Source organism: Anabrus simplex, chromosome 1 (genome assembly GCF_040414725.1).
Source record: "Anabrus simplex isolate iqAnaSimp1 chromosome 1, ASM4041472v1, whole genome shotgun sequence".
NCBI classification, from domain to species: Eukaryota; Metazoa; Arthropoda; class Insecta; order Orthoptera; family Tettigoniidae; genus Anabrus; species Anabrus simplex.
Window position 1 is genome coordinate 70,312,216 of NC_090265.1, and position 27,805 is coordinate 70,340,020.

A 27,805-nucleotide genomic window follows, 5' to 3' on the forward strand; every position below is an offset into this window, starting at 1 on the left:
AAGTATGATGGCCACTCCATTTTTTGCTTCAGGTCCTCCGCTGTAATACAGCCTGTATCCTTCTCTCAGAGGGATCTCCCCTGTACCCCTCTTCTTGGTCTCGCACAGTCCAAGTATGGCTATATCTTTTTCTATCATGAAGTCAACCAGTTCTTCTGTCTTTCCCGTCAGTGTCAGTACATTAACTGTTGCAATTTTGATGTAGTTTGGAGCTGGTTGCCCATTTTTCACAGTTCCCCCAGCATCTGAAGAGCTGCGCGTCGCTTTTAGCAGGGGACGCCCTAACCTTTTCCGAGGTACCATATCTGCTTTGTCCATATAGGCTATTGTTACGATGGGCTCGTCACACCCAAAGGCATTTTATACCTACTGCCAGGTTCAAAATTAGGCCGCCCCTAACATGGAGACAGACGCCTTTCGTAGACGCTCCTCTGGAGTACAGACGCTACGGGTATGCCCCTTCCGCCATCTCTGCCGTACCGAAGTCCACCTTCTTCGCCGTAGATGCCGTTGAGGTCTTCACTCGTAACCCTGAGCTAGGACCCATACCAGATGTTACACACCGGGTCAGTGTGCTCTGGGACTCACATAGGCAGGGGCGTCACTCCCTGGGTAGGGCTGCCTCCGAAGAGGGTCCCTACGTGCTACCTACTTATTATTATTTTTTAATCAATGATATGTCTGCCAAGGCAAAAGCTTCACATATATTTTCATTGAAATTTTTTTTCACTGGTTCAGTTTCAGTTGTAATAGGAGACTGGTGGCTTTTTATTTCAGATTGATCTCTCTCATTTTATTTTGTTTGGATATTTGATGAACTTGATACCTTTTAGTTGTGGTCACTTTAATTCTGTAATATTTGAAAACAAAACACTTCTGTTTTTGAGAAATTCTTGAAACTTTCAAACATATGCATTCAAATAACAGTTTTCTTTACCTTAGGCATTGAAAATGAAGTTCCTAGTAAAAACAAAACGTTATATCTTACTTTAGACAACACAATCATGCAGATTCATAGAACTAATAATACATGGAAGGAAATAGTACAGTGAAACCCTTGTTTAATGAACTTGATGGTTTTTGGGATAACATTTCTTAAATAGATATTTTGTTATACAGAAATCACACTTTTTAAAACAAGAAAACACATGCATGTATTTAGATAGGCTACAGTCGGTCATGCTCTCAGTTTTGTTACCTTTCACAGTGATACTAAGAAAACAAGAATGTTTAGAAGGTTGAAATTGGCACCTGATATAGGTTATAAGAAGAATACAATGGTACCATTGTATTTGACCTGTATAGTGAAAAGAATATCTTCTATCAATGGAGTGAATTAATGCTCACCATTTTGGCATATGCAGTGACATTACCTCCATCTTTAACCACAAGATAGAACACTTACCAGTGAGGTTGGTGAGTGACATTAACAAATTTTGATCCTAGAGGTAGGTATTTTCATGGTAATGTTATGATTTGTGTTGGGTGGAGTTGTATGTGCTTGGTTCTTTCTAAATCAATCAATCAATCAATCAATCAATCAATCAATCAATCAATCAATCAATCAATCAATCAATCAATCAATCAATCAATCAATCAATCAATCAATCAATCAATCAACAAGATAATATTGTTATTTTGGTGCAAGTTCTTTAAAATCCGTACTGCAGTAACTATGTGTAAATTTTATTCATAAGATACATTAACAGGTTCATTTTAAATGACTTTTCACATACAGTAGTAATTTGGCTGTCACGGACAGGCTTACAAATTAGTAGGACACAATCATTGTAGAAAAAACAAATCACATTTTGGAAGACATTAATGTTGAACTTTGGTGAAGCAAGAATTGTAAACAACGTGAAAGAAAAGAAAAAGAAAAAGTAATGCTGTAATCTGGTCTCAACACATCTCCAGCATCTTCTATTTTCTCTACAAATTTTAGGCCAGCCCATTAGGTAAAGCTCCAAGATTTCTCTCAGATTCTAATATTCTGATTAGAACTACTGTATATTGAAAGTGGTCCTTCAGCTACCATTAGACACTCTAGATTCCACCATGTATACATGAATAATCCTTGCAATTTTTTTTAAAATTTGGTGCAAAAAGTTGGGGTGCAGGTATTATTTGTGTCAAGATTGGTACAGTGCTCGTGTCATACATAAATCTGGAAGCTGGTATTTTTCCACCCACTCTGTTGGCAACTCTGTTCCTGCCACAAGAGAGAAATGTGCCACATATATCACATCATTTGTGTGGTGTCAGTTAAAGTAATAGTAAGAGTTTAGGATGCCTGGTGTAAGTTCTCGTTATAGATTGCTCATGGCTAAAGAAATGCTCCACTTTATCGAGGAGGCAGAGCAAATAATTGCACTGTGGGGAAAAAAGTATGTGGGACTAGAGTTGTGGTTTGTGATTGGAGGAGAAATAAAGCTCATCATGAACAGGCAAACAGTAACCACTGGGTCTTTCATGGACAAAAAGCGGTTTCCAGAAATCAAAAACAGGTTATGTGAATTTGTCACTAAAAAGTGACAGTTTGGATGTGCAGTACGAGTGAAATGTTTTGGGCTGTAGCAATACCACTGAAGATTATTTTGGTTCTCAATCATAAAGGTTGGATGTTTCCACCTAATCAATATTATGTATCACTCATCTCAGGGAATAACATAATAAGTCGAAATATTAAAATTCTCAGGGGAAGCATTTTTTTTTGTTTTTAAACAATACGAAATCACTGATGCACCAAATATTATCAAACCATTCTATGTTAGATGAAATAGCTTTTTAAATAATGATTTTGGTTGGATTTTGTTTAATTCAAAAAATGAATGAAGTACCGGTATCTGCATTCAATATAATGAGATATCACTTCAACCTGGCAGGCTGATATTTTACTACGGTCGATATATCTTTCCATTTGGATGCGCCTTGCCAATGATTACGTCAAAAAAACAGGGACAAACTGAATCAACACTAATTGCACATCACTATATGGTAGACAATAAACTAAGTATCTATTGTACTTTATTGACAAGGCAGATCCTTAATACTTAATATTGATCAAAGTCAATGCGGATGAATTGTGGCCATTATGGTCAAAATTATGCATCTTAGTATTTTTTATTTATGCAAGTTCTGATGATTCTTCTTTCATTTTTTGCAGCTGATCATTTCTTCTTTCATTTTTAATTTGGAAATGTATTATTTATTCATATATTTTTCCACAATTCTTCTGTAATCATTTTTGGCATTTTCTATTTTGCACTTCAGTGTATTCCACTGCAGAGTTCCTCCGTCTCTTTTAAGATTGTCCTCTAGCTCCTTTTCCAGTGTTCATTTTCTGAAAGGCTTTTATTTTACATTTTCATCATATGGCCGAACCACATTAGCTCTGCTCTTTCATTCTTGCAGTTTACTCACACATACTCTTTTTGTCTTTCCTCATTTCATATTGGTCGTTCCTTGTATGCTCCATAAGAACGTGATTTCTACTGCTTGAATCCTGGTCTTATTTTTCTCACTTCAGGTCCAGGCTGCTGAAGCGTACATCAATATTGGTACAAAATAAGATGAATACAGGGTGTTTGCATATCACTGATTTACTTTTGTTCTGAATGATGTCTTTAAAACACTGGTAGAATCTTGTTGCTTTCTCAATTCTTTAATTACCATATATTTTGGACCATAAGTTGCACCATGATATTTTGTTGAAAATGTCCTCAGACACTCCGGGCACTAAGAGCCATATGCTAAAAAAGAAATATAATCTGCCCATGTATCTAAAACAGTCCACTACATCCAGAGGCTCATTTCTTTTTGTTATTTGCCTACCTGCCTGTTCTGTTTTCTGTCATCATGATCAAAGTCTTGCTCTCTATAACACTAATCATCATTCTAAAATTTTCTATATCCTAGTTACTGTCTTCCAGCATTTAAAAGAAATCTACAAAATTTGGCAGATTACAAAGTTCGTGAAGAACAAAAAGAAACCTTAAAGCTGGATTGTACAAAATTATGTATGTAAAATCTGTGTAATATACCTTATATTGTAAACTCAATCTGGATACCTTTTCACATATTGGAAATTGGGATCTTTTTCAGGACTTTTTGCAGCACCTATGTTTAATAGGTATATAACATTATGTTTATGTATCATATGAATTGAAGTTCTGTGCAGACCTCTTTAGATTTTTGCAGTGGAACCAAATGGACAAAATAATTTAAACATGAGCTCTAATTATGAATATTTAGTATTTAGCCTCATTGCTGTGTTATTACTCACCTGCAATTGTGCTAAACGTAATTTATTTTGAGATTAACCAATGAAATTGTGAGATATTCCTTTAGGGAGCAAGATCAAGAATTCATTAACCGCATGAAAAATAGACGGGCTCGTCGCTTATCTGAACAGGAAGATCGGCTGCAATTACCATTACCTAAGCCAAAGATTGTTGCAGAACGTGACCCTAACAGGCTTCTGAAGTTGACAAGGGTGTGGCAGGAACGACTTCAAAAACTTAATGAAGAAGTATCTCCTTCCTTTGGGAAGCCTGTCCTACATTTGCGTAATATACCACATTTGTGAGTATTAATTTTGTCTGTATTTTCTTTTCATTTATTTTAAGACATTTGTGAGCATTGCTGTGTTACCATAATTAGGTAGTTAAATAATAGGCACAAAAATGAATTAAGCTATTGAACAGTAAACTTAAGATGTTTTTCTCTGCTTCTTTATTTCCCCTTCTTCTTACTTCATTTCTGTTTATCTTCTCAATTTTCCTTTATGTAAATACTGGTAATGGTAAGGGTAATACCTGTAACATAATTTTGTTTGTTACAATCAAAGAAATCGGAACATGAATGCAAGAGTTACAAAATCTTTGGCAGATTACAAAGTTCGTGAAGAACAAAAAGAAACCTTAAAGCTGGATTGTACAAAATTATGTATGTAAAATCTGTGAAATCCAAAAGTAGACTGGATTCAAATAAAATAAAAAAAAAGAAAGAAAGAAAGAAAGAAAGAAAGAAAGAAAGAAAGAAAGAAAGAAAGAAAGAAAGGTGGTCTCTGGTTCATAGAAGAATCAATTTGAAAGAAATCATCATTTTGTTCTTCAGCTTCTATCCCGCCTGGTCGTGGGGTCTGCTACGTGGATCTGCTGTCTCCATTTAGTTCTGTCTTGGGCTGCATCTGGATGGTTATTCATGCTCTTGAGTTCTTTATGTACTGTGATGGCCCATCATTGCTTAGGTCATCCCTTTGATCTTTGCTGACAACCTCTAAATTGTAGCCCGTCTTGGCATTTGTGTCGGTTCTTGCATGTAAGACATGCCAAACCGCTGGAGATGGCTCTTGTGCATTGTATCATGGATTGGTGCAACATCAAACCATTTTCTGATGCATTATTGGAAATGTGATCTAATTTAGTGATCCTCGCTGTCCACTTCGGCATCTTTGTCTCCATTATGCTAAGCCAGTTTTCTGTTTCAGTTTTATTCTGTTAACACTCATAACCATAAAGTGTGACAGTTGTTGTTGTTCGAGTCATCGGTCCATGGATTGGTTTGATGCAACTCTCCATGCCACCTATCCTGTGCTAATCTTTTCATTTCTACATAACTACTATATCCTACATCTGCTCTTATCTGCTTGTCATATTCCTACCTTGGTCCACCCCTACCGATCATACCACCTACACTTCCCTCAAAAACCAACTGTACAAGCCCTGGGTATCTTAAGATGTGTCCCGTCATTATATCTCTTCTTCTCGTCAAATTTCACCAGATTGTTCTCCTCTCACCATTTCGTTTCATTCTCTCTTCATTTGTGGTTTAACCTACCCATCTCACCTTCAGCATTCTTCTGTAACACCACATTTGAAAAGCTTCTATTCTCCTTCTTTCTGAGCTGGTTATCGTCCATGTTTCACTTCCATACAATGCCATGCTGCAGACGAAGTTTTCAAAAATATCTTTCTAATTCCTATATCAATGTTCGAAGTGAGCAAATTTCTATTCTTAAGAAAGGCCTTTCTTGCTTATGCTAGTCTGCATTTTATGTCCTCCTTACTTCTGCCATTGTTATTTTACTACCTAAGTAACAGTATTCATCTACTTCCTTTAAGACTTCATTTTCTAATGTAATATTACCTGCATCATCTGACTTTGTTCGACTGCAATCCATTACTTTTGTTTTGGACTTGTTTATTTTCATCTTGTACTTCTTCCCCAAGACACTGTCCATACCATTCAGCAATTTCTCTAGATCTTCTGCAGAATAAAATAAAATAACAATATCATCAGCAAATCTCAGGGTTTTGATTTCCTCTCCTTGGATTGTGATTCCCTTTCTGAATTCCTCTTTGATTTCCTTTATTGCCTGTTCTATGTAAACAATGAAAAGGAGAGGGGACAAAATGCAGCCTTGCCTAACTCCTTTCTGGATAGCTGCAACTTTTTCAAAACCCTCAGTTCTTATCACTGCAGACTGATTTTTGTACAGTGTGACAGTATAGCAGATTTTTTATTATAGATGATCTGTTATCCTCCCATTGCAAGTCACTCTGCTTGTTGTGTGCCACTTTCAATTAAGAATTTTCCTCATTGTGTTGGCCGCCATCAGATATTGTGGAACCAAGGTATTTAAACTTTCTCACTTACAGCAGGCCATCATCAAATACTTTGTTGGTTCCTGTTTCTTGTATGCCTGATGTCATGTATTCAGTTTTCTTCTTGTTCTAGGGCAGGCTGTATTGTGCTAGTCAGTTGCTCTTTTCTTGAGTCTGGTACTATAGACCCTGCTTGTTCTCTGCAGCCAACATGACATCATCAGCAAAGAGAAGGGTCCATAGTAATGACCATTTTAGGTCAGCTTTAAAGCTGGATTGTACAAAATTGTGTACGTAAAATCTTTGAAATCCAAACGTAGACTGGACTAAAAATAAAAAGTGGTGTCTGGTTGATAGAAGAATCAATTTGAGAGAAATCATCATCATCTTCTTTTTCTTCACCATCTATCCCGTTGAACAGGAACATTGATAGGGTGGAACCTTGGTGTATGATGGAAAAGTCTTTGGATGGTCCTGTAGTTGTTCGATTGGATCTTGCTTCTCGGTTCTGCATAAAGCAGCTGCACCCAGGTGACAGGAAATTTTGGCACACCATCTTCTCAAAGCACTATCCAGATGAGACTGTGCATTACTTGATCGAAAGCCTTTTTGAGGTCTTTATCATCATCATCATCATCATCATCATCATCATCATCATCATCAGCTAAATCTAAATTTTTCATTCCCTTCCCTGAGGGGGCAGGGTGGGCCATCTAGAAGGAGATTCAGTCTGAGAGCCAAGAATTCGAGATGAAATGGCTTGCCCTTCTCGTGATGTTCCAGCTAAGAATCATGCTGCTTGAATTGCATTGGTTGAATTGCATTCTTCCCAAATTCAGATTGTTTGCATATGATCTAATGAGTCCTTTTCCAGAACATGCTCAGAGACCTTCATAGCATGACACAGCAACCAGCTTGGGCAAAGATTAGCAATTTGAGAGAAATGAGAGAGAAAGTTAGGAAAAAGATTGCAGTTCAAACAGGAGAAATAAAAACTGGGAGATTTGTATTGGTATTGTCTCTTTATCCAGTTATACAGATGATTTGTGGAAACTGTTTAATAATATGAATGGTCTTAAATGATTGCAAGTTGAAGAAAACAGGTAATAAGAAAAGAAATGGATTGTATTCAGATGAAGTTAGAAGAGACAGTAAATATTGGATTATACTGAGAGAAGTCTCCCAGAGTGCACCCATTGGTCCATTTCTCTTGTGTCTCTAAAGTGTAGAATAAGAAGAAAGCCAAACACAAGATGAACTCACTCAGCAAAGACCAAAGGGACGACCTAATCCAAAACAGTACATAAAGACCTCAAGAACGTGAATCACCACTATTTCTTTTGTTCCGAGGGATATGTAATTTAGTTAGCAAATCACTACACTGAAATAACTGAATTTGTTTAGTGTTCTTCAATTTTTGTTTATAAATGTATTGTGTTTAATTTTGAACCTGATTTTCTGTTCATTTTACCAAAAATACATTCAGCCTGTATAACAGTAGTTTTTAGACTGAACAATAACTGGATTTTTCCATTATATTGTAATAATTTTATTGAATTATTTGAAATTACTGCATCAGATATTCTATAGCAGGGCTCATCAGGTTGGATTCATGACCTTGAACCTGTGATTTGAAGTGATCGTCATATATCGTGCGGAGTACCTATCTGTATTTCATTGTATGTCCTGCTATTAACAACACACTTTGCCTCAGCGTTGATGAACAGGCAGTTGGTCAGTCTGTTGGAAGATAATCTTGTTTCATGGCTGTAGGTACCTACTCTCCTTTTCCTGCAACTGTCAGAGAGCCTCTCTATCTAAGAGTAGAGCTCTGAATTTTGACATCTCCAGTATTTCCTATTTTCCTGTATCCGGCCTACAATATTTCTGAAAGTTCTTCCCTCTCTGACTTTCAGTTTTTCAATTAAAGCATGGCATACAGGGCTTCTAGGTGGATGATTGTTGTGCAGTGTTTCAGATTGCGTGACAGGCATAACTTTTGTAAGTGTCAGAGTAAGAGTCAGTCGATAGACCAGTTCCAGCTTGTTAACTCTCGTAGAAAGGGCTCCATTCTCTGACCAATTGGATTCAATCCAATCGCCAAGGGTACTTCAATTTCTCCACTTGCTTGATTTTATCCTGTTCTAGTGACATCTCTCTGTTAACCTCCTTCATGTCAGTAAGGTACTTGGTTTCCTCCAGTGACACTTGAAGTCCCGCTTTGGCCACTTGTCTCCTTAGACAATTGACCTAGGTTGCTGCTATTTCCAAAGATTCAGCAATCAGTGCTATGTTGTCTGTAAAGGTCAGTCTGCTGTCAGCCTCTCTTGTGACCCAGATAGACTCCACTTTGGACACCCTATTTGACAAGTTCCTTGTGCCATTCTCTCACACCATTTTCAAGGATGGTGTTGAAGAGTTGGTGGGAGGTGGGGGATGGGAAGCCCATTACCCTGTCTGATCCCTATTGTGATCTCTAAGCTTTCCAAGATCTTGCCTCTGAATGTAAACTTTAAGTGCGTGTCAGTCAGGGTTTGTAGAATGAGTTTTCGGGTTTTGTTGATAGTTCTTAAAAGGTATGGTCATATGTTCCACCTTTACAATACAATACCTTGATAATACTAAATATAATTATTTACATAACATTTGATTATAACAGAACATGTTTCATCTATCTTGTAGACATCATCAGCCGAAAAGATTAAGAACAAAATCATATTAAAAATAATTCGGAATACCGAATGCGTCATTTAAAATGTTGAAGAATATGTTGGAATGTTCCGAGCACAACACTTGAATACTGTTACAAATGAAAATTAAAAATATTGAACACATGAGATGGTTCAATAAAATTTGTAATAGAGTCCTTCTTGATGCGATGATGCTGTGTTGACATACAGTTTGCCAAATGCGTCGGTAGAAACTTGGTGATATGGAGCACAATGTTCAGTTCCAGTAGAATGAAGATAAATTGTTAAACGTATGTTAAACATGAGTGAGGGTTCCAGTAAAATAATATTGAGTTCATCTTGTTGGCGTGATGATGTTAACAATTCTTGATTAAAAAGTAGGCGGAATATCTGAACGTGATTTCATAAGTGGAATGTGAATGTACAGTAGAGTGCCGTCCCTGCCTGCCCAACAATGGCTAGCTCAAGCTTGTATAGATGTTTATGGCTGACTGAAGGTCAAATACAGCGGAAGAGACTTCCTTCAGGTATAAAGAATTTTTTTTTTTTACAAGTTGCTTTACGTTGCACCGACACAGATACGTCTTACGGCGACGATGGGATAAGAAGGGGCTAGGAGTGGGAAGGAAGCAGCCGTGGCCTTAATTAAGGTACAGCCCCAGTATTTGCTTGGTGTAAAAATGGGAAACCACGGAAAACCATCTTCAGGGCTGCCGACAGTGGAGTTCAAGAATGATTGTAATGCCATCTGTTGAGTTTTTAATGCACTACCTTCCCTTTACCATTGATAAAGCAGGACGCTGCATTACCCCGTCGATTTGACGGTGAGGTAAGCCGGGCACAGGCTTGCGTATCCCGTCGATTCGTCAGCTAGGTATGCCGGTGGGTTAAATTAAATCACCCACCTTTAAACAACATTAAATAACTTTTTATTTAAAGAAATTACTTGCCCAGGTAGAGGATCTCAATGAATGAAATGAGATTCGGTACCTCGTGATACCAAAACCTGGTTACAGATCCAGACCTTCTTTTTAGGTCTTTCAAATAGTTCTGAAAAATAAAATAAAAATAATTAAAATACATGTTGTTATATGTGTAATATTCATTGACGGAAACAACGGAAAACACAAATGTTTGCTTAAAAGCAAACGAGAGAGTTATCAGATTCAACATATCAGACGGTGTCCGCCTCTGTAGCATAACGGTTAGTATTATTAGCTGCCATCTTCGGGGGCACGGGTTCGATTCCCGGTATTGCCAGAAATTTAAGGATGGCAGGAGGGCTGGTCTGTGGTTGAAATGGCACATGCAGCTCACCTCCATTGGGAGTGTGCCTGAAAAGAGCTGCACCACCTCGGGATGAGGACACAAATTAATTTTTTAAAAATATGTCAGACGGTCCAGTGCTGAAAACTAAAACCTAAAATTTCACATGCAGCGCAAAAAAACCACGCTTCAATCTACGTTATTACGACCTATGCCATGCAGTGTGACATCACCCTGTGAGTGTCAAAACCTATTTAAAAACAGTTGACTACTTAACACTCACCCTCAATCCCGTCTTAAAGCTGCAGCTCGCCAAGGTTCAGCGGACCTTCTTCACTGTGCCTTCCGTGATCTTTGCTTAACACTAGAACGGCCGAACATTCCACATACCTATAAAGGCCGCAGGCGGTTATTTTGACCGCTGCCGCTTGCTGATATGTACCTAGGATCCAGATCTGGGTAACATGCGAATGTTCGATAATTTATTTTAAAACAACAGTTAAGCATTAGGATGTATTGTATATAGATTAATCCATTGTTAAATTTTAATAATAGTTCATATTCTCTCACTCCTACTAGGTAACAATGAAATATTTTGGCGGACTTGCTACTGAACGCCTTTATGAAAAATTATGATAAAAATAACAGTCTCTATTTGTTTACAAGCCTATTTAGGCACTTGATAAGCAATTTATGGAACTTATTACCTTACACGAACATTTTCCACAGACTACTTTGTTGCACGAAGAACATGTGTCAGAGGTTTTGTTCTGTTTACAGTTGGAGTTCACTTGACATTGTCGTCGCTTACGACTGGCACATTGAACCTGAATCTGAGGCTCAGGCTGAAGTGTAGGGAGTTCAATCAACTGGGATCTTGTCTTCACAAAATCAGATCTTAGTTCTTGTATTACTTCAAGAATATAATCATGTCGAGAGATTCTCTGTCCCGTTACTTCCGTGTAGACTATCCATGAATTTATTGCTGGTAGATCATGTACGTTGTAAAATACATGTACAGGCCACCTTTGGCATCCAGCTGTAGTGGTGTATTTACGCGCCATTTGATCAGCTACATCCACATCATACTTAGTTCCGTTATAAAATTCAGTAGTACTAGGGAGCTTCTTGTTATCTTCACTGACTTGAATACTTGGGTGTAGAGTGCTTAGCACAAGCACATCCTTGTTCACTTTTCCTTGATATACTGTGACAGTAGTGTGATCTTCCTTCTGAAGTACGACAGTCTCGTACAGATTCATATGTAGTGCTTTGACTGACACCGGGATTTCCTTCCTCACTCGATTGATTGTTCCAACAATACTAGTTTTCTTCTCTTTCAGCCTCTCAGCCAACTTTACCGATGTAAAGAAGTTACCAGTGGTCACGTTACGTCCTTTCATGAGGTATGGGTCCATAAGTTTCATGACAATATTTTCAGGCAGTGACTCATTGACGGGTCGCATTTCGTCTTTCTTAAGATAAGGAAACCCTTTGCACACATACTTAGAATCAACGTCTATCAGTAGCCAGAATTTTATGCCAAATTTATCTGGCTTGTTGGCCATGTATTGCGTGAACCGACACCGAGCTTTGCTGGGGAAGAGTTGTTCATAAGCTGTGACATTCGCTTCTGGTTTGTAGCACGCATAACAATTCTCAATAAATCTATTCCAAATAGCCGGCGACAAAGCAAATTTGTCTGTCTGCAAATGAGTGGATCTAGTTTTATGGAGATCAAAGCGCAAATACCTTAGAATTTCTTCGAACCTGTTTCTTGCCATAATGTTAGTGAAAACAGGGGGACCCCATAAAGAAGGCCACACATGATCTACAGCTAGACTAGTAAGTTTATAAGCTCCACGGGCATATAACAAAGCAGTAAAAGCATCTAATTCTTCCAGAGAAATAGACCAGTTATTATCCATTCTCGGTCTACGAGCTTCGGTCTCTGTGCACATCTTTATATGCTTCAACACGGATGCGTCAATGATTAAACGCCAGGCACTAACCTTGCTATTAGTCTCTACGTTACGCTTAGCGTGAGAAGTAGGCCCTGCTGCCTCTTTCAGTACATTCTGAGCATCCATCTTTCCAGGGGGGTTCCCACTACTGTTGATAACAGTCCAAATAGTTGTTCCATCCTTACCACATAACAGATCCCCTGGTGCAAATGAAGAGGAGACTTTACCAGTCCATGATCTCTCCCACCTCGTCCCCTTCCTCTTCGAACAGGTTGCCCGCTGCTAAGAGATCGTCCTCTGCTGCAAGATTGATCACGGCTGGTTGAAGGAGTAACTGCGTCTATTGTAGGTGCGAAGTCCACTGTGTGCATATTTTCATCAGCCGAATCACCATCACTATCTGACATATTATCACACTGTTGAGGTGTAAAATCCTCATCGTCACTCATTGCGTCTATAACTGATAATGTATCTTCGTCACCTGATTCGTCTTCTCGTAGCTTTACAAGTTCTGCTAATAACTGAACAGGAGTAAGTTTTTGCCGCCAAGCCATTATTACGCACTATACGACAAAAGGGACAGGCATTAACTCGTCCACTCGCAACCACTGCTAGAGGCATACTATTTAGTTAAATCATACGCCCCTATAGCGCCACTTGTAAATATATCACAGTAAGCAAGCAGTGAGCAGAATAGAGCTCTCCGTATCAAGAAAGTGAAGCGGTCAAAATGACCGCTTATGGCCTTCCTAGGTATAAGGGACAATATCGGTGTTCCCTTATCATGTACGGATGTAATTTTCGGCGTGAATGTACATAACCCTAGAAGATTAAAAGTCACAAAAGAACAACCTCGCGCGTAAAAAATTACGAGTGTGGAAATACCTTGAAATTCGCTAACGGTCAAAATGACTGCTCTGGCCGTTCTAGTGTTAAAGATGAAAAATAATTTTTGACATACTCAATGACATAACGCTTAAGGAATCATCACAAACGTTTCTATAAACGTTTCAGAAAAAGTAAACTGACAAATACAAAATTGGGATTACAAAGGAGAGCTGTGAGGGAGGCTGATAGAGTACGCAAAGTATAGCGGCGGGCCCGTTCAACAGCTAAGCAGATGGGCAGGCGCGGGGAGAATGGAAACGTGCCGTGATGAACCAGAAGGTGGGGGAGGGGGGGCAGAGGTGTGGCACTATCAAGTGCAGTGTGCTGGCTTAGCATTGGCCAGCAGGTATTCATTGTTGTTTGCGTGGAACTTGAAATGTAGCCACTTTTAGGCCCCTTAGTTAACACCGTAATGAATGTCAGCATCCAAAATTGATGTCGACATCGTTTTTTTATGTGTACCTCTATGTGTTTTCCAAGTTTCATCGCATCGGAGACTTAACTATTGCCGATGTTCTCTTGTGAGTTTTTGTCTACTGAGTCATAGGACTTCCTAAAATCAACAAAGTTGACTACCACTTGCGGCTTCTAGTCTTTGGAGTAGGCTAGTATTGTTTTGAAGTTGAGGATTTGCTTAGAACTGGGTTGGCTCTTCCTGAAGCCTTCCCAGTATCCCTCCAGTTGACTGTCCAGTTGATTATCTGTCCTTGATAGTAAGGCCATAGACAGGACCTTCTTCATCATTGGGAGGAGAGATCCCTCGGTACTTGTTCATGTCTTTAAGATTATCTTTCTTATGAAGGATGATGATGATGATGATGATGATGATGATGATGAAGTGGGTGGATCAGAACTGACTTCCAATCAGATGGCAACTTCTCTGTTTGCCAGACATTCTAAATGATCTCAGTGAGCTTTTTCCCTGCCTTGCTACTGGCACACTTCCAGAGTTTTGCCACAATGGAGCCCTCTCAAGCTGTCTTGTTATTCTTCAATAGCTGGATGATTTGACTACGTCCACTGAAGGAGGTAGTGAGTCCAGGTTTTGGTGTTGTTTGCTGGTAACGCTGGATGGATCACAATTGGGCATGTCCTTAATGTACTCGGCTAGGAGCCAGCAGTTGTCCTTGTTGTAAGTGTCTGAAGTGAAGAGTTGATTTATTATATTTACTAAGATTCTTCTTGAAAGTTCTGTATAAATATTTCTGGAGTTATTTTTATTGAAGCTCTCTTGCTTGTGTATGAAGGCTCGATTGATTCATAGGATTATCTTGGCCATGAGCTTCCTTTGTTCCAGTAATTTCTCCCAGTTTTCTTGGTCTTCTGGAGTTCCATCTCAGCCATGCTGCTTGTCTTTGGATTATTGTGTAGTCTGTCTTCAAACCACCACATGTTTCCATCTTATTATGAGCGAAATGATTTCGCTGACTGTCTTGACTAGGGGCTGCTTAAGTTAGTCCCAGTTATTCAGATCTACTTTGTTCAACCTCTGACTTACTTGTTGGTTGTTCTTCAAACATTTTGTATTGAATCTGATTGTGTTGGGGGTGTTTTGCCATCTGGCATGATTCCAGGTTGGCGCCTCTGGCACTTTTATGTTTTGGATTTCCTTTTGTGATTTTGCAAGATAGTCACATGGTCTATCTAGAACTCACCCAGGTTAGCATTGGGAGAGATCCATTTCTTCTCTTTCCTAGATAAGTGTCTAAAGGCTGCGAACTTCATAAGCAAACCAAAAGATAGACCTACATTGATTATAAAAGACCTACTCACTCCCTTGCTAGCCAACGGCCGTAGCCGTGTTGAAACACCGGATCCTGTGAGATCTCCAAAGTTAAGCAACGTTGGGCGTGGTCAGGAGTTGGATGGGTTGCCACGCGCTGTTGGTGGGGGGTAAGGGAACGGAGGAGCGGAAAGGAACTGGCCACCCTACCACACGTAAACTCCGGCTCAGGAACACCTCTGTGGAGGTTTGGACCTGCCTTCGGCCAGAATAACCCTTACCTACTCCCTTGCTGGATAATGCTTTGTCGTGTCTGCCTCTCACTGGCCTCTGTGAGTGCTGATATTTAACTGAACTGTCATGGTAGTATAATGATCAAGTGAAGGAAGAAGCCACAGTTCATCTTTTACTTCCTAGCGTTAAAGATACCATGGGGATACAGTATGTATCTATATATATAAAAGCAAGTCGGGCTGGAGCGGTGTATATATAAATATTTAAAAATGAAAAAAGACGTGAATTAATGAGGCACTTCCAGAAATCTCAGAAATTTGGAACTTGGTACGAGGGAAACTGATGACCCCAGGATCCCTAGAAAAATCGGAAATTCTCAAAATTCCCTGAAGGGGGCACGCTGGGGGGGCTCAAATTTTGGGCTCAGCATAAGAACACAGTCGTATAGTATATCCAAAACGATAACCTATAGGTTTCGTGGGCTTAAAAATTTTCGGGAATTTCAACATTTTTATCCCCCATCCCCCCAAATCAAGATGGCGGCACAACCTGCGAGACGAGGTAGACAATTGAAATTTGGTGAAATTATAGCTTTTGGTCCCTAACCGACGGGAAAATTCCAAGATGTTCAAATTTTTCACTTTTTACCCACAAGGATATCGAAATATGGAGGCAATTTTAATGACTGTGCAGACATTCCTTTTGAGCTATTTTTTGGCTAAACGGTAAGTCGTATCACAAAACGGATGGCACAATGTCCCTTCAATTCGGAGTGATCTACAACTTTGGTCCTGTGACATTTTGTCGTATCTCTCTCCCTTGTACGTTAAATTTGGCCGTGTTTCTGGATTGTTCGTAAATTTGGTGATTTTTACAAGTATATTTTATTGTTTGACACACTTATAAGAATGATAGGATCATCACGTTGTGTGCACACATTGGCACAATTAAGGGACATATGTGTACCAAATTTCATGATTCTAGCTTATACATAAGTAGGCAAAATGTAATGTAAAATGTTAAAAATGCACCCAAATTTCACCCTATTCAAAATTTGAACTCAATTTACCCCCTTAATATGGGAGATACGAGGAAATGATTTAGAAACAAACATGTAGAACGATAAATGAGGCGTCTGATGGCGCAAACCGTTTCTTAATATCATAAACCGTTTCGGAGATATGAATCTCGAAGTGGAAGCCTGCACTTTTCAACGTGCTAATGCTTATCCGGCATCTATATATATAAAAGCAAGTCGGGCTGGAGCGGTGTATATATAAATATTTAAAAATGAAAAAAGACGTGAATTAATGAGGCACTTCCAGAAATCTCAGAAATTTGAAACTTGGTACGAGGGAAACTGATGACCCCAGGATCCCTAGAAAAATCGGAAATTCTCAAAATTCCCTGAAGGGGGCACGCTGGGGGGGCTCAAATTTTGGGCTCAGCATAAGAACACAGTCGTATAGTATATCCAAAACGATAACCTATAGGTTTCGTGGGCTTAAAAATTTTCGGGAATTTCAACATTTTTATCCCCCATCCCCCCAAATCAAGATGGCGGCACAACCTGCGAGACGAGGTAGACAATTGAAATTTGGTGAAATTATAGCTTTTGGTCCCTAACCGACGGGAAAATTCCAAGATGTTCAAATTTTTCACTTTTTACCGACTTTGACTGCTGGCAGTAGGAATGGGGTCCTTCTCCAACTCCTGTGTAACTGGCATTAGTAAGGAGGGCCTACCATTTTAATGAATAATTCACTTTTCGATTTGTCTTGCAGAAGGCAAGGGATCATGCAGTTTTGTTCAAAAGTCCCCTACTCTATTGTGTTTGGCTCTACTCCAGGGTGCCCGCCATTATAAACAAATGTTCCAATCTAAAATTTGACTAGCATTAGGCATAGTGGCCTGCTATTTTCATTGATACTCACTAATTCTGTGTGACTGGCAGTAAGCTGGCTAGCAGCAGTAAAAAGGGACTGTCATTATAATGATATCTGCACAACTCAATTTTGACTGGTGGTAGGGAAGTTGCCTGGTATTATAATAAAAACTCCTCAACTGTAACCTGTCTGAAAGTAGGAAATGGGTCTGCCATTGTAACTAAAACTCCCCAAATCGATTGTGACCGCGCAGTAGGCATTGGGGCCTGCAATTATAATGTAAACTTGCCAACTCGATTGTGAATGGCAGTAGGCAAGTGAGCCTGGCGTTATCATCACAACTCCGCAGCCCTCACTTTACATTGGAAACAACGTATGTGGACCTCCCCATGCTATTTCTCGGATAAGGCTAAGAGACATGCAATTTAAAACAATCTCATTTGCTGCACGCACAGTATTTACGTCGATATCTGTATACAATGTAGAATACCGTAGCGAAGCACGGGTACATTTGCTAGTATAATATAAAGGTCAAAGAAGACTCAAGTGCAAAAGTGTCAAATAAACTGTGCTTTATTAAAGATAAAACTAGTTGAAAGCAAATAAATAAATAAATAAATAAATAAACAGCACTACCTGTACAAATATACTCCTTATCTTAATATTTTGTTATTGGATATAGTGAATTATTTTTTTACTTTGTTTATAAGTACTAATTGTCATTCTTAATACACATCATCAACAGCTGGTTACATTCCAATCAATCGCTTTTCTTTTTTAACTGATCTTGTGAACTTTCTGTGTCAGTGGCTTATTTCTTAGGGCACATTTCCTTATTTTCGAAGCTTCTGTGAATCGCTTGAAGTAATTCATAAGGCATGGTCCTAGAAACTTGTTTGGAACAATACAGTGGAACCTCGATTATCCGTTCCCGGGAAATACGTTTTCCCGGAATATGCGTTCAAATTACGTGGTCCCGCGAGCATCGTAATTAAATCACGTTGTAAAAGCCCCGCATTATCCGTTCCTCGAAGAAACGATTTCCCGGATCAACCGTCCAGAAATTCCAGTCCCATCAACGCTAAATCCTCGATCAATCGTTTTTTAATAAACTGTATCTCACGAAAGGACGGCTATGGCATATTTATGGATCTTGGCGTTAACGCCCCGTCACTGCGATAATTAAAGCAAGTACTCTACCCGTACTGGAAAAGCGATCGGCGGTGAACTTGCATAAGGGACCACCTTAGCATCGCATGCGGGTGGTATTGTTTAGAGAATCTCGGAAAATCATAAAGCAGAAAGTGGCCACAACAATAATTGCAAGGAGACACGGCGCATTCGACAGCTCTGCTTGAAGACGGAACGAGTTTCGTCGAATGTTCGCACTTATAAAACGTCCATATTATGTCCAGGGTTAGATGTTTATATTTTTACATTTTTTTCGTTCGTACTGCCGAAGAGGTTTTCGGCACTTTGCTCAGGGCACTGCAGAGTAACTGGGCTTTCAGGCAGGAATCGAAACTGCTCCTTCTTAAAACAAATTCAGTATTTTTGATATTATCCTACATGATTATGTTAGCGAGACCAAAACAGATGTTGCACCTTACATGAAAAAAAAAAAAAAGAAAGAAAGCCATGGGAGGTTTTGGGATTGCCTATTACTGTAAGACTGGAAATTTTACGTTTTCGTGTTAAAATACCAAAAAAACGCAGTCGTTTTATTTGCGCACGTTACATTTTAAATGGTTGGTATCATTTCAAACTCGTAGTGACATGTGCAGCGAGCGCGCTTTACAGATGACCTCAAGGTCACGAATAACCGTAATTTCTGAAGTTTTGATATTTCTTTTATCTTTCCAATTTGATTGGATTTGTGACGCGCAGAATTGAATATAATGCATTCGAGAACTTTTAAGAATCGATACTTACATTTGAAACCATGTTTTCGAGTTCAACATAACCTTTAAAATGTCGATGTAGACCTAATTTGCGCGGTACGAGATTTTCAGAAACTGACTACGAACAGTATACCGGGGACCAAATTACAATGAAAGATTAAGAAATGAACGGGTTTCGCTATCATTTTGGGCGCTTTTGTATCTAATGTGCTTTATTTTATTAGATGAGAGAATTAAAAACTACTTGTGGTCGATTGTCGTTTGGCTTGGCGTTATTAGATTTTTCGAAGAGTTTGGCTAGGCTAATCAAAGTTGCTGAACTGAAAGTTGTTTTCACGGGAAACTGACGAAGATTCCCCTGTAAAACTGAATATAAAGTCTCAAGATTTTGAACTCGCGTATCGGTAATTAATGCGGTTTCGCGGTCTAACATGCCCGCCTCCCATCCAGAGAGCCCGGGTTCGATTGCGACAAGGTCAGGCAATTTTACCTGGATATAAGTGTGATTCCCGGTCCACTCAGCCTACGTGATTACCTTTAATTGTGCAGCTATCTAATGGTGAGATGGCGACCCCGATCTACAGAGCGAGGAATATCGGCCGAGAGGATTCGTCGCACTGACCATGTGCACCTCGTAATCTGCAGGCCTTCGGGCTGAACAGCGGTCGCTTGGCAGGCAAAGTCCCACTGGGGGTGTAGTTTGGTTTGGTTTAGGAGTTTTTGTAAGATTATAATGATACATATTTCATTTTTGTGATGTTTAGCCAAATTATTGATGGTTTTCATTCATTCCCGGATGTTCCGTTTTCCCGTGTTGTACGTTTTATTTTCATGGTCCCTCGAAAAACGGAGAATCGAGGTTTCACTGTACTATGTGATTTCACATGATGCACATTTCCGTTTGCATGACTACAATTAATTTTTAGAGTTCTTGCTCAGATAGTTTCAAAAGTATTTTGAAATATAAACAGTGGTTTGGAATGATGACAAATGTAAGGAATTGCTGCCTCAATTACAAAATCTATCATCACGACTATACCGGTGAAGTTGGTAGAAGAATACACATAGTTACTTTGATTGATTTTCTTCAGCAAAGCCAGAGCAGGAATACTTTTATGCTTGGACATTAATATGTTCTTTTTTCTTTGCTAGTGGCTTTACGTTGCACTGACACAGATAGGTGTTATGGCGACGATGGGATAGGAAAGGCCTAGGAGTTGGAAGGAAGAGGCTGTGACCTTAATTAATGTACATCCCAGCATTTGCCTGGTGTGAAAAGGGGAAACCACGGAAAACCATCTTCAGGGCTGCCGACAGTGGGATTCGAACCCACTATCTCCCGGATGCAAGCTCACAGCTGTGTGCTCCTAACCGCACAGCCAACTCGCCGAGTTGAATATGTTCTGGAAGCCCTCACAGTCAATATGATCCTTAATTTTTCTGAGCAGATAGCTATAACTGCTAGATTCATAGATTTTAAGGTTTACATCTGATCCAGGACTTCAAGATAGGGATTTATCTTACCCTCCAGTGAAAAATTTACAGTCCAAAGTTCTGCTTCTCACTTCTTTTTGGGCAGATGAATGGCCTGTACCTTCATGAACAACATTTGCATTCAAAGCTGAGAAAGGAGGAAATAACTCCAGTGGAGATTTTATGAATGGCTTGCATTCCTACAACAGTAATTGTCTGGCCATTACTTCCTCCTGACCTTCTTATGGAGGTAAAAAGGATCTCACTTTGGTCACTGAAGAACTTTCCTGTGGAAAGAAATAGAAACCAGATTTTATGAGGCACCAAGTGCATTTCACAATAGACATAGATGTCAAGACCAAGGTTTTGTACATTTCTTTGCTCAGAAATTCCCTGCTTTGGTTTATATATGAGTCTTTCCATCTATTCAAATAATAATTGATGAAGTGTCCAGCACAATAGCTAAATGGTTAGCATGCTGTCCTTTGGTCCAAAGGGTCGCGGGTTCGATTCCAGGCCAGGTTGAGGATGCCGACCTTCATTGGTTAATTCTGATGGGTCGGGGGTGCTGGTGGCCATTATTATAACCGATGAAGTTATCCTCTAACCACTGCAATCTGGAATCCTTGGTCTCAAAATGTGCCTGGAGATCTCATTGTGAGAATGGATATAATACCAATATAAATGGTCCGTTATTGGACATTATAAATTTTCCAGCTAGCTCATTCTTGGTTGCCAGCATTTCGCCCTCGTGTGCTAGGGTGGGCTCATCAGTTGGTACCTAGCACACCTACCAATACGCTGGCTAGTGATAACCGTGGAGGCCAATGCGTAGGCTAACCGGAGCCACCGGCAGTGCAAATGCACTAAGAGACTTTGTCTCATCACTAAAAATTGATGCCTGCTTGGCCATCAGATGATATAGATGTTGATTCCCATAGGGAATCTGAAATATTTGTCCTGAATGAGCAAATTTATAATACCAATATAAATGGTCCGTTATTGGACATTATAAATTTTCCAGCTAGCTCATTCTTGGTTGCCAGCGTTTCGCCCTCGTGTGCTAGGGTGGGCTCATCAGTTGGTACCTAGCACACCTACCAATACGCTGGCTAGTGCATACCTTGGAGGCCACTGCGTAGGCTAACTGGAGCCACCGGCAGTGCCAGTGCACTAAGAGACTTTGTCTCATCACTAAAAATTGATGCCTGCTTGGCCATCAGATGATATAGATGTTGATTCCCATAGGGAATCTGAAATATTTGTCCTGAATGAGCAAATTTATAATACCAATATAAATGGTCCGTTATTGGACATTATAAATTTTCCAGCTAGCTCATTCTTGGTTGCCAGCGTTTCGCCCTCGTGTGCTAGGGTGGGCTCATCAGTTGGTACCTAGCCTCCACGGTATGCACTAGCCAGCGTATTGGTAGGTGTGCTAGGTACCAACTGATGAGCCCACCCTAGCACACGAGGGCGAAACGCTGGCAACCAAGAATGAGCTAGCTGAAAAATTTATAATGTCCAATAACGGACCATTTATATTGGTATTATAAATTTGCTCATTCAGGACAAATATTTCAGATTCCCTATGGGAATCAACATCTATATCATCTGATGGCCAAGCAGGCATCAATTTTTAGTGATGAGACAAAGTCTCTTAGTGCATTTGCACTGCCGGTGGCTCCGGTTAGCCTACGCAGTGGCCTCCACGGTTATCACTAGCCAGTGTATTGGTAGGTGTGCTAGGTACCAACTGATGAGCCCACCCTAGCACATGAGGGCAAAATGCTGGCAACCAAGAATGAGCTAGCTGGAAAATTTATAATGTCCAATAACGGACCATTTATATTGGTATTATAAATTTGCTCATTCAGGACAAATATTTCAGATTCCCTATGGGAATCAACATCTATATCATCTGATGGCCAAGCAGGCATCAATTTTTAGTGATGAGACAAAGTCTCTTAGTGCATTTGCACTGCTGGTGGCTCCAGTTAGCCTACGCAGTGGCCTCCACGGTATGCACTAGCCAGCGTATTGGTAGGTGTGCTAGGTACCAACTGATGAGCCCACCCTAGCACATGAGGGCGAAACGCTGGCAACCAAGAATGAGCTAGCTGGAAAATTTATAATGTCCAATAACGGACCATTTATATTGGTATTATAAATTTGCTCATTCAGGACAAATATTTCAGATTCCCTATGGGAATCAACATCTATATCATCTGATGGCCTAGCAGGCATCAATTTTTAGTGATGAGACAAAGTCTCTTAGTGCATTGGCACTGCCGGTGGCTCCAGTTAGCCTACGCAGTGGCCTCCACGGTATGCACTAGCGAGTGTATTGGTAGGTGTGCTAGGCACCAACTGATGAGCCCACCCTAGCACACGAGGGCGAAACGCTGGCAACCAAGAATGAGCTAGCTGGAAAATTTATAATGTCCAATAACGGACCATTTATATTGGTATTATAAATTTGCTCATTCAGGACAAATATTTCAGATTCCCTATGGGAATCAACATCTATATCAGAATGGATATAATACGTCGTGATCCTCACTTTGTGAATCCGGAACCACTTCCTCACGACCTTCAAGAGTTCAATAGTGGATTCACAGTCTTCAGATCCAGCTATTCCAGGACCAAAACCATGATGTTTAGGAGTGCAATGGGATGCAATAATTTTGTCAGAGAAAATTTGCACTGACCTCACATTCATGTTTTCAAAATTGCTAGGTGTACGATGTTTTCCTGTCAAGAAATGAAAAGATTTCCACACTTCATACAGCATTCTGAATTACTTTGGACTAATGTATGTCCCGTTATTGATTAGTGTACTTGTAATATCAAGAAAGGGACTCCTCATGTTCTTAATGATATGACAATAGTCATGACAAAAGTAATGGCCTGGTAGGGTCACAAGAGTGAGTTATCTCAGGATGTGGATTTCTCTGGCAAAGTCCTGAGAACACATTTGCAGCATGGTTGTCTGTCATTATTATAATAATTATAAAACCAGCATCTTCTACTTTCAATGAAGAAATGGTGCACTTCTTCTTCTTCTTCAAGTGCCATATCCGGTTGCCCAGACGTCGGCGATTACTCTGGAGAAAGTTTTTCTGTCTTCTGCTAGTCGGAAGAGCCTCTCAGTTGTCTCAGTACCAGTCCACTGCTTGATGTTGTGTAACCATGTTATCTCTGGTCTGCCAACTTGCCGTTTGCCCTCTATTTTACCTTGGAGAATGAGTTTTATGAGGCCATATTTGTTTCCTCTTAATATGTGGCGTAGATAAGCTTTTTTGCGAACTTTTATAGTTGTTATTAGTTCTTGCTTTGTCCTAGCTCTCCTTAGGACTTCATCATTTGTTATCATATCTGTCCAGGGTATTCTAAGCATTCTTCTGTGCAACCACATTTCAAAGGCGGCAAGTCGTTTGATACTTGCGGCTTTTAAGGTCCATGTTTCTGCTCCATATAACAGTACTGACCAGATGTAGCACTTCATTAATCTCTGTCTGAGCTTCAGATTTAGATGATTATTACAGAACAAAGAGCTCATCTTGCGAAATGCACCTCTAGTGTTCTCAGGAATTACAAAATGACATGCTAACACTTGAAAGCCGTAGCATGTGAGTGTTGTGGCAATTTTCTTCTTGCCACATTCTTTTTCCATTCCATCCATATCCTGTGTACTTATTACAGAATCTCTTGCACATACATATTGAACTTCAGGTTGAATAGCTGTATGGTCAATAATAAGAGAACGAAGAGGTGACACAATTCAGACAAACTCATATGCGTATGGAGATTTGTTTTGCCATTGCAATAAGCCCTCACAATGAATTCTGACACCACTCTGTGGCTGAGAGGGGAGTTACTACTGTGGCAGACAGATTTTTTGGTAGAATTTCTAGGTCTTTTAAGATAGGTATAGATGAAAGTCCATCACAGTTTCACCAATTGTTCTCTGTTGTGGTTACTTCGCTTGTGCACTGGATAGTTGTCCACTGTATTTCTGTATTTTCTTTCTCTTCCCAACTGTACATGGAAGTCACTTAGCAGTATAGTGATATGTCTCTTTGTGATTTTAAAGTGATTATCCTCCAGATAGTCCCAGAATTGGTCCGTTTTTCTGGGGTTCTTCCTTTTTCCCTGGTTGAATGGTACCTGTACATTGACTGAAGTGTAGTCCCTGTTAGCACATATGAGAGGGAGGATTGTCTGTTGGTCCAAAATTATAAACATTTCAGTAGGATAACTAACTCTGACACCAATTGGAATTGTAGTTGGTATTGTTTAAGGATTATTATTTGAAATCCTCTGCTATTTCAATCCAGTACACCATTGGATACCAGATGTTGGATTTATTCTGTTGGAGCGATGATTGATGTTATTTGAGGTGCCTAGTATCAAACATGGACAAAAGCCATTTTGTTAATTTTTCAGTAGAGCCACATTTTCGTTTCACTATGTTAAACGCCCGTTATATGTGTGAAAATTTTTTTGTGTCATATTTCCAGCCCTATGAACAAGAAAATCATGGTCGACACTTAGGAATTTCAGTCTAAGTCATTGTAAAACACATTCGAATATGACGATGTCCATTTCTGAAACCGAGATTGGCTTTTGTCCATTTTTGATACAAACATCCATGTAATTGTCCACTTTTGAAACGAACTATCCCAATATTTGGAAAAAAGTTGCAGTATGACACGGAAGTAAACTTCCATTTTAAAAGAAATATAATTAAAATATGAAAGAAATAAGGCTATTCTTATACTTTGTTGACATTTTTAACATTCATTTCAGTTCTTGCTTCACTGTATTTCTGGGCAAATAACCTCTGGTTCATCACAAGGGTCTTCACAACAATCACATTCATAAATAATTATTAACAGTTTGTTCATTTTCACTACAAATGTTCTTATTGATGACTTCGATATACCACTTAAGAGAGTCATTAATTTCCAATCTTTACCGAAGTGCTTTCCTAGTAATATGTCAACATCTTTAAGTTTCTATGGGTATACATTCATGCCAATATCAGAAGTAAAGGATTCATTAACATTAGACTTACCTGTCATGCTTTCATGATCTTAAGCTTAATACATGTTTCCAAATAGTAGCCTACCTCACCTTTAACTACAACATTGCCTCTTTTTGTGCTCCTGAGTATAATTCTTTTACACTGTGAAATCTTGAAATGAAGTTGACTAGCAGATTTCAGATAAATCTGTGCTTGTTCTTTCCAATTCAGTGGTTCCAAGGTTTGTCCAATCACTTTCACTGTGCCGTACATTTTGAACACCTCAAGATATTCATCAGGACTTACTATGGTCGTCATCTTATTAAGGTCTTTCTCAATGAGTCCAAAAATCCTATCTGGAGGCAAATATGAGTGCCCAGTAACTGGAAATACCAGTTTTAATTTGTCAACAGAGGATGGTGCATACGTTGTAAGCCACTTTGCACACATCGCCAATATATTACTGTTCTTATTTTGGCCAGCGCAGCCGTCAGCAATCAACTTGACTGAAGTGAAGCCTTGTAAATCATTAGATCGTAACTCATTGACAGCCGCTGATGCTATTTCGTTTGATGATTTCTTTCCCTCATTCTCCAGCCACGTATAAACAGACACATTATCAGGGCGCAGTTTGCTTTGAGATGTGCCTATTACAGCAGACAGATTGTAACAGCAGAGTTGCGTGGAATAATAAGCCGACTGATCACTTAATTTTGGCAAAACGAGATTCTTTTGGCAATCATAGGACATTAAAAACAGTCCTCCTCTTTTTTCCTTAAGATGTCGATAAAAATTCTCTGGTCGCCATGACAGTTTGATGTCACTTGTAGCAATATGATTGGCTGAAACATTCATGTCCGTTTTTGATACAAACTACATCTGGAGGTGTCCGATTATGAAAGAAACTGCATATTTCTATGTTAAAAATTACGTACAAATATTCGTTTATGAAAGATACGGACCACTAATTCAGAAAGAGCATAAAAAATGCTATAGGATCAATCCTTAACTCAATTTTGATATAGGTGGCGCATGTCCATGTTTGATATTAGGAACCTCATTTCTGAAATTAGACCTTCATGTGAATTAATGAAACTGTTTTCTTTTCTAGGGGAGTTCCGAAGTGGAGGAAAGGTCTGGCATGAAAGATTTATGTAGTAAGCAGGAAATATTTTCACTTACTTGTAGATAGTTATTTAATGTACATTTGAAATATGAATGTCATCATTATTAATGATTGGTTGTAATTTATTGTAATTTTATTATTTGTATTTATCTTAATAATAATATGTACTCCTTGCTGAAGCTAGTGAAATGTAGCAGCTACAGATTGCTGCAATAAAGCTGTGCTATAACTTCATGCAAAGTTGTTCTTATTCTCTGTCATAATTCTGCCATTTGTTATGAAGCAAAGAACAATATTCAAACCTACGTCACAGTTTACACACATATATGGTATCTGCATGGGACAGTGGAGGATACAACTCTCACCAAGCGAGTTGGCCATCTCCAGCCTGGTTCCCACGAGAAATTTTGGGAATTTTTTATTTTCCTAGGAATCCTGAGGTTATCAGCTACTTTGGTAGTGAGTTTTAAGTTTCTAAGGTAGATGCCTCGATCATCATCATCATCATCATCATCCTAAACCATCTCCAGTTTCCCGGGTGTGGTATATGAGCCTCCTTCATCTCATCTTGTCCTTATACCATTCTTCCTCCACCAGCTTGTTCCAGTCATGACCTCTCAGCAGTACATTGTTCTTAACTAAATCTATCCATTTCCTTTGTGGCCTTCCCATGGGTCATCTTCCTTCTACTTTTCTGTCAAATTCCTTCCTTGCAGTTCTGTTTACTGGTATCCTCTTCATGTGACCAAACCACTTCAGTCTTGATATCTGAATCTTATTGAGAAGAGAATCATCTATTCCTACTTCTTCTCTAATTTTCTCATTCCTAATCTTGTCTTTCCTGGTTTTCTGGATCATAGTGTGTTGGAATTTCATTTCAACTGCCTGAAGTTTGGAATTATCTCTATTGGTCAGTGTTGTGGTTTCGAGACTGTATGTAAGAATTGGTGTACAATTGGTGGACTTGTACAATGTCATTTTTGTTTTCATGGATATTTGCTCATCCCACAGCAGGTG

The 27,805-nt window shown here is 39.3% G+C and overlaps 1 protein-coding gene across 1 annotated transcript in view; it reads left to right on the forward strand.

Annotated features, from left to right (window-relative positions):
- Window positions 1-27,022, forward strand: part of LOC136861319 (coiled-coil domain-containing protein 112) — a 155,684-nt gene extending 128,662 nt beyond the window's left edge. The window contains exons 10-11 of the mRNA XM_067138814.2: window positions 4,351-4,584; window positions 26,774-27,022. Coding sequence (XP_066994915.2) covers window positions 4,351-4,584; window positions 26,774-26,807 — 268 coding nt within the window. The 3' untranslated portion in view covers window positions 26,808-27,022. The remainder of the gene's footprint in view (window positions 1-4,350; window positions 4,585-26,773) is intronic.
- Window positions 27,023-27,805: the final 783 nt, after the last annotated feature.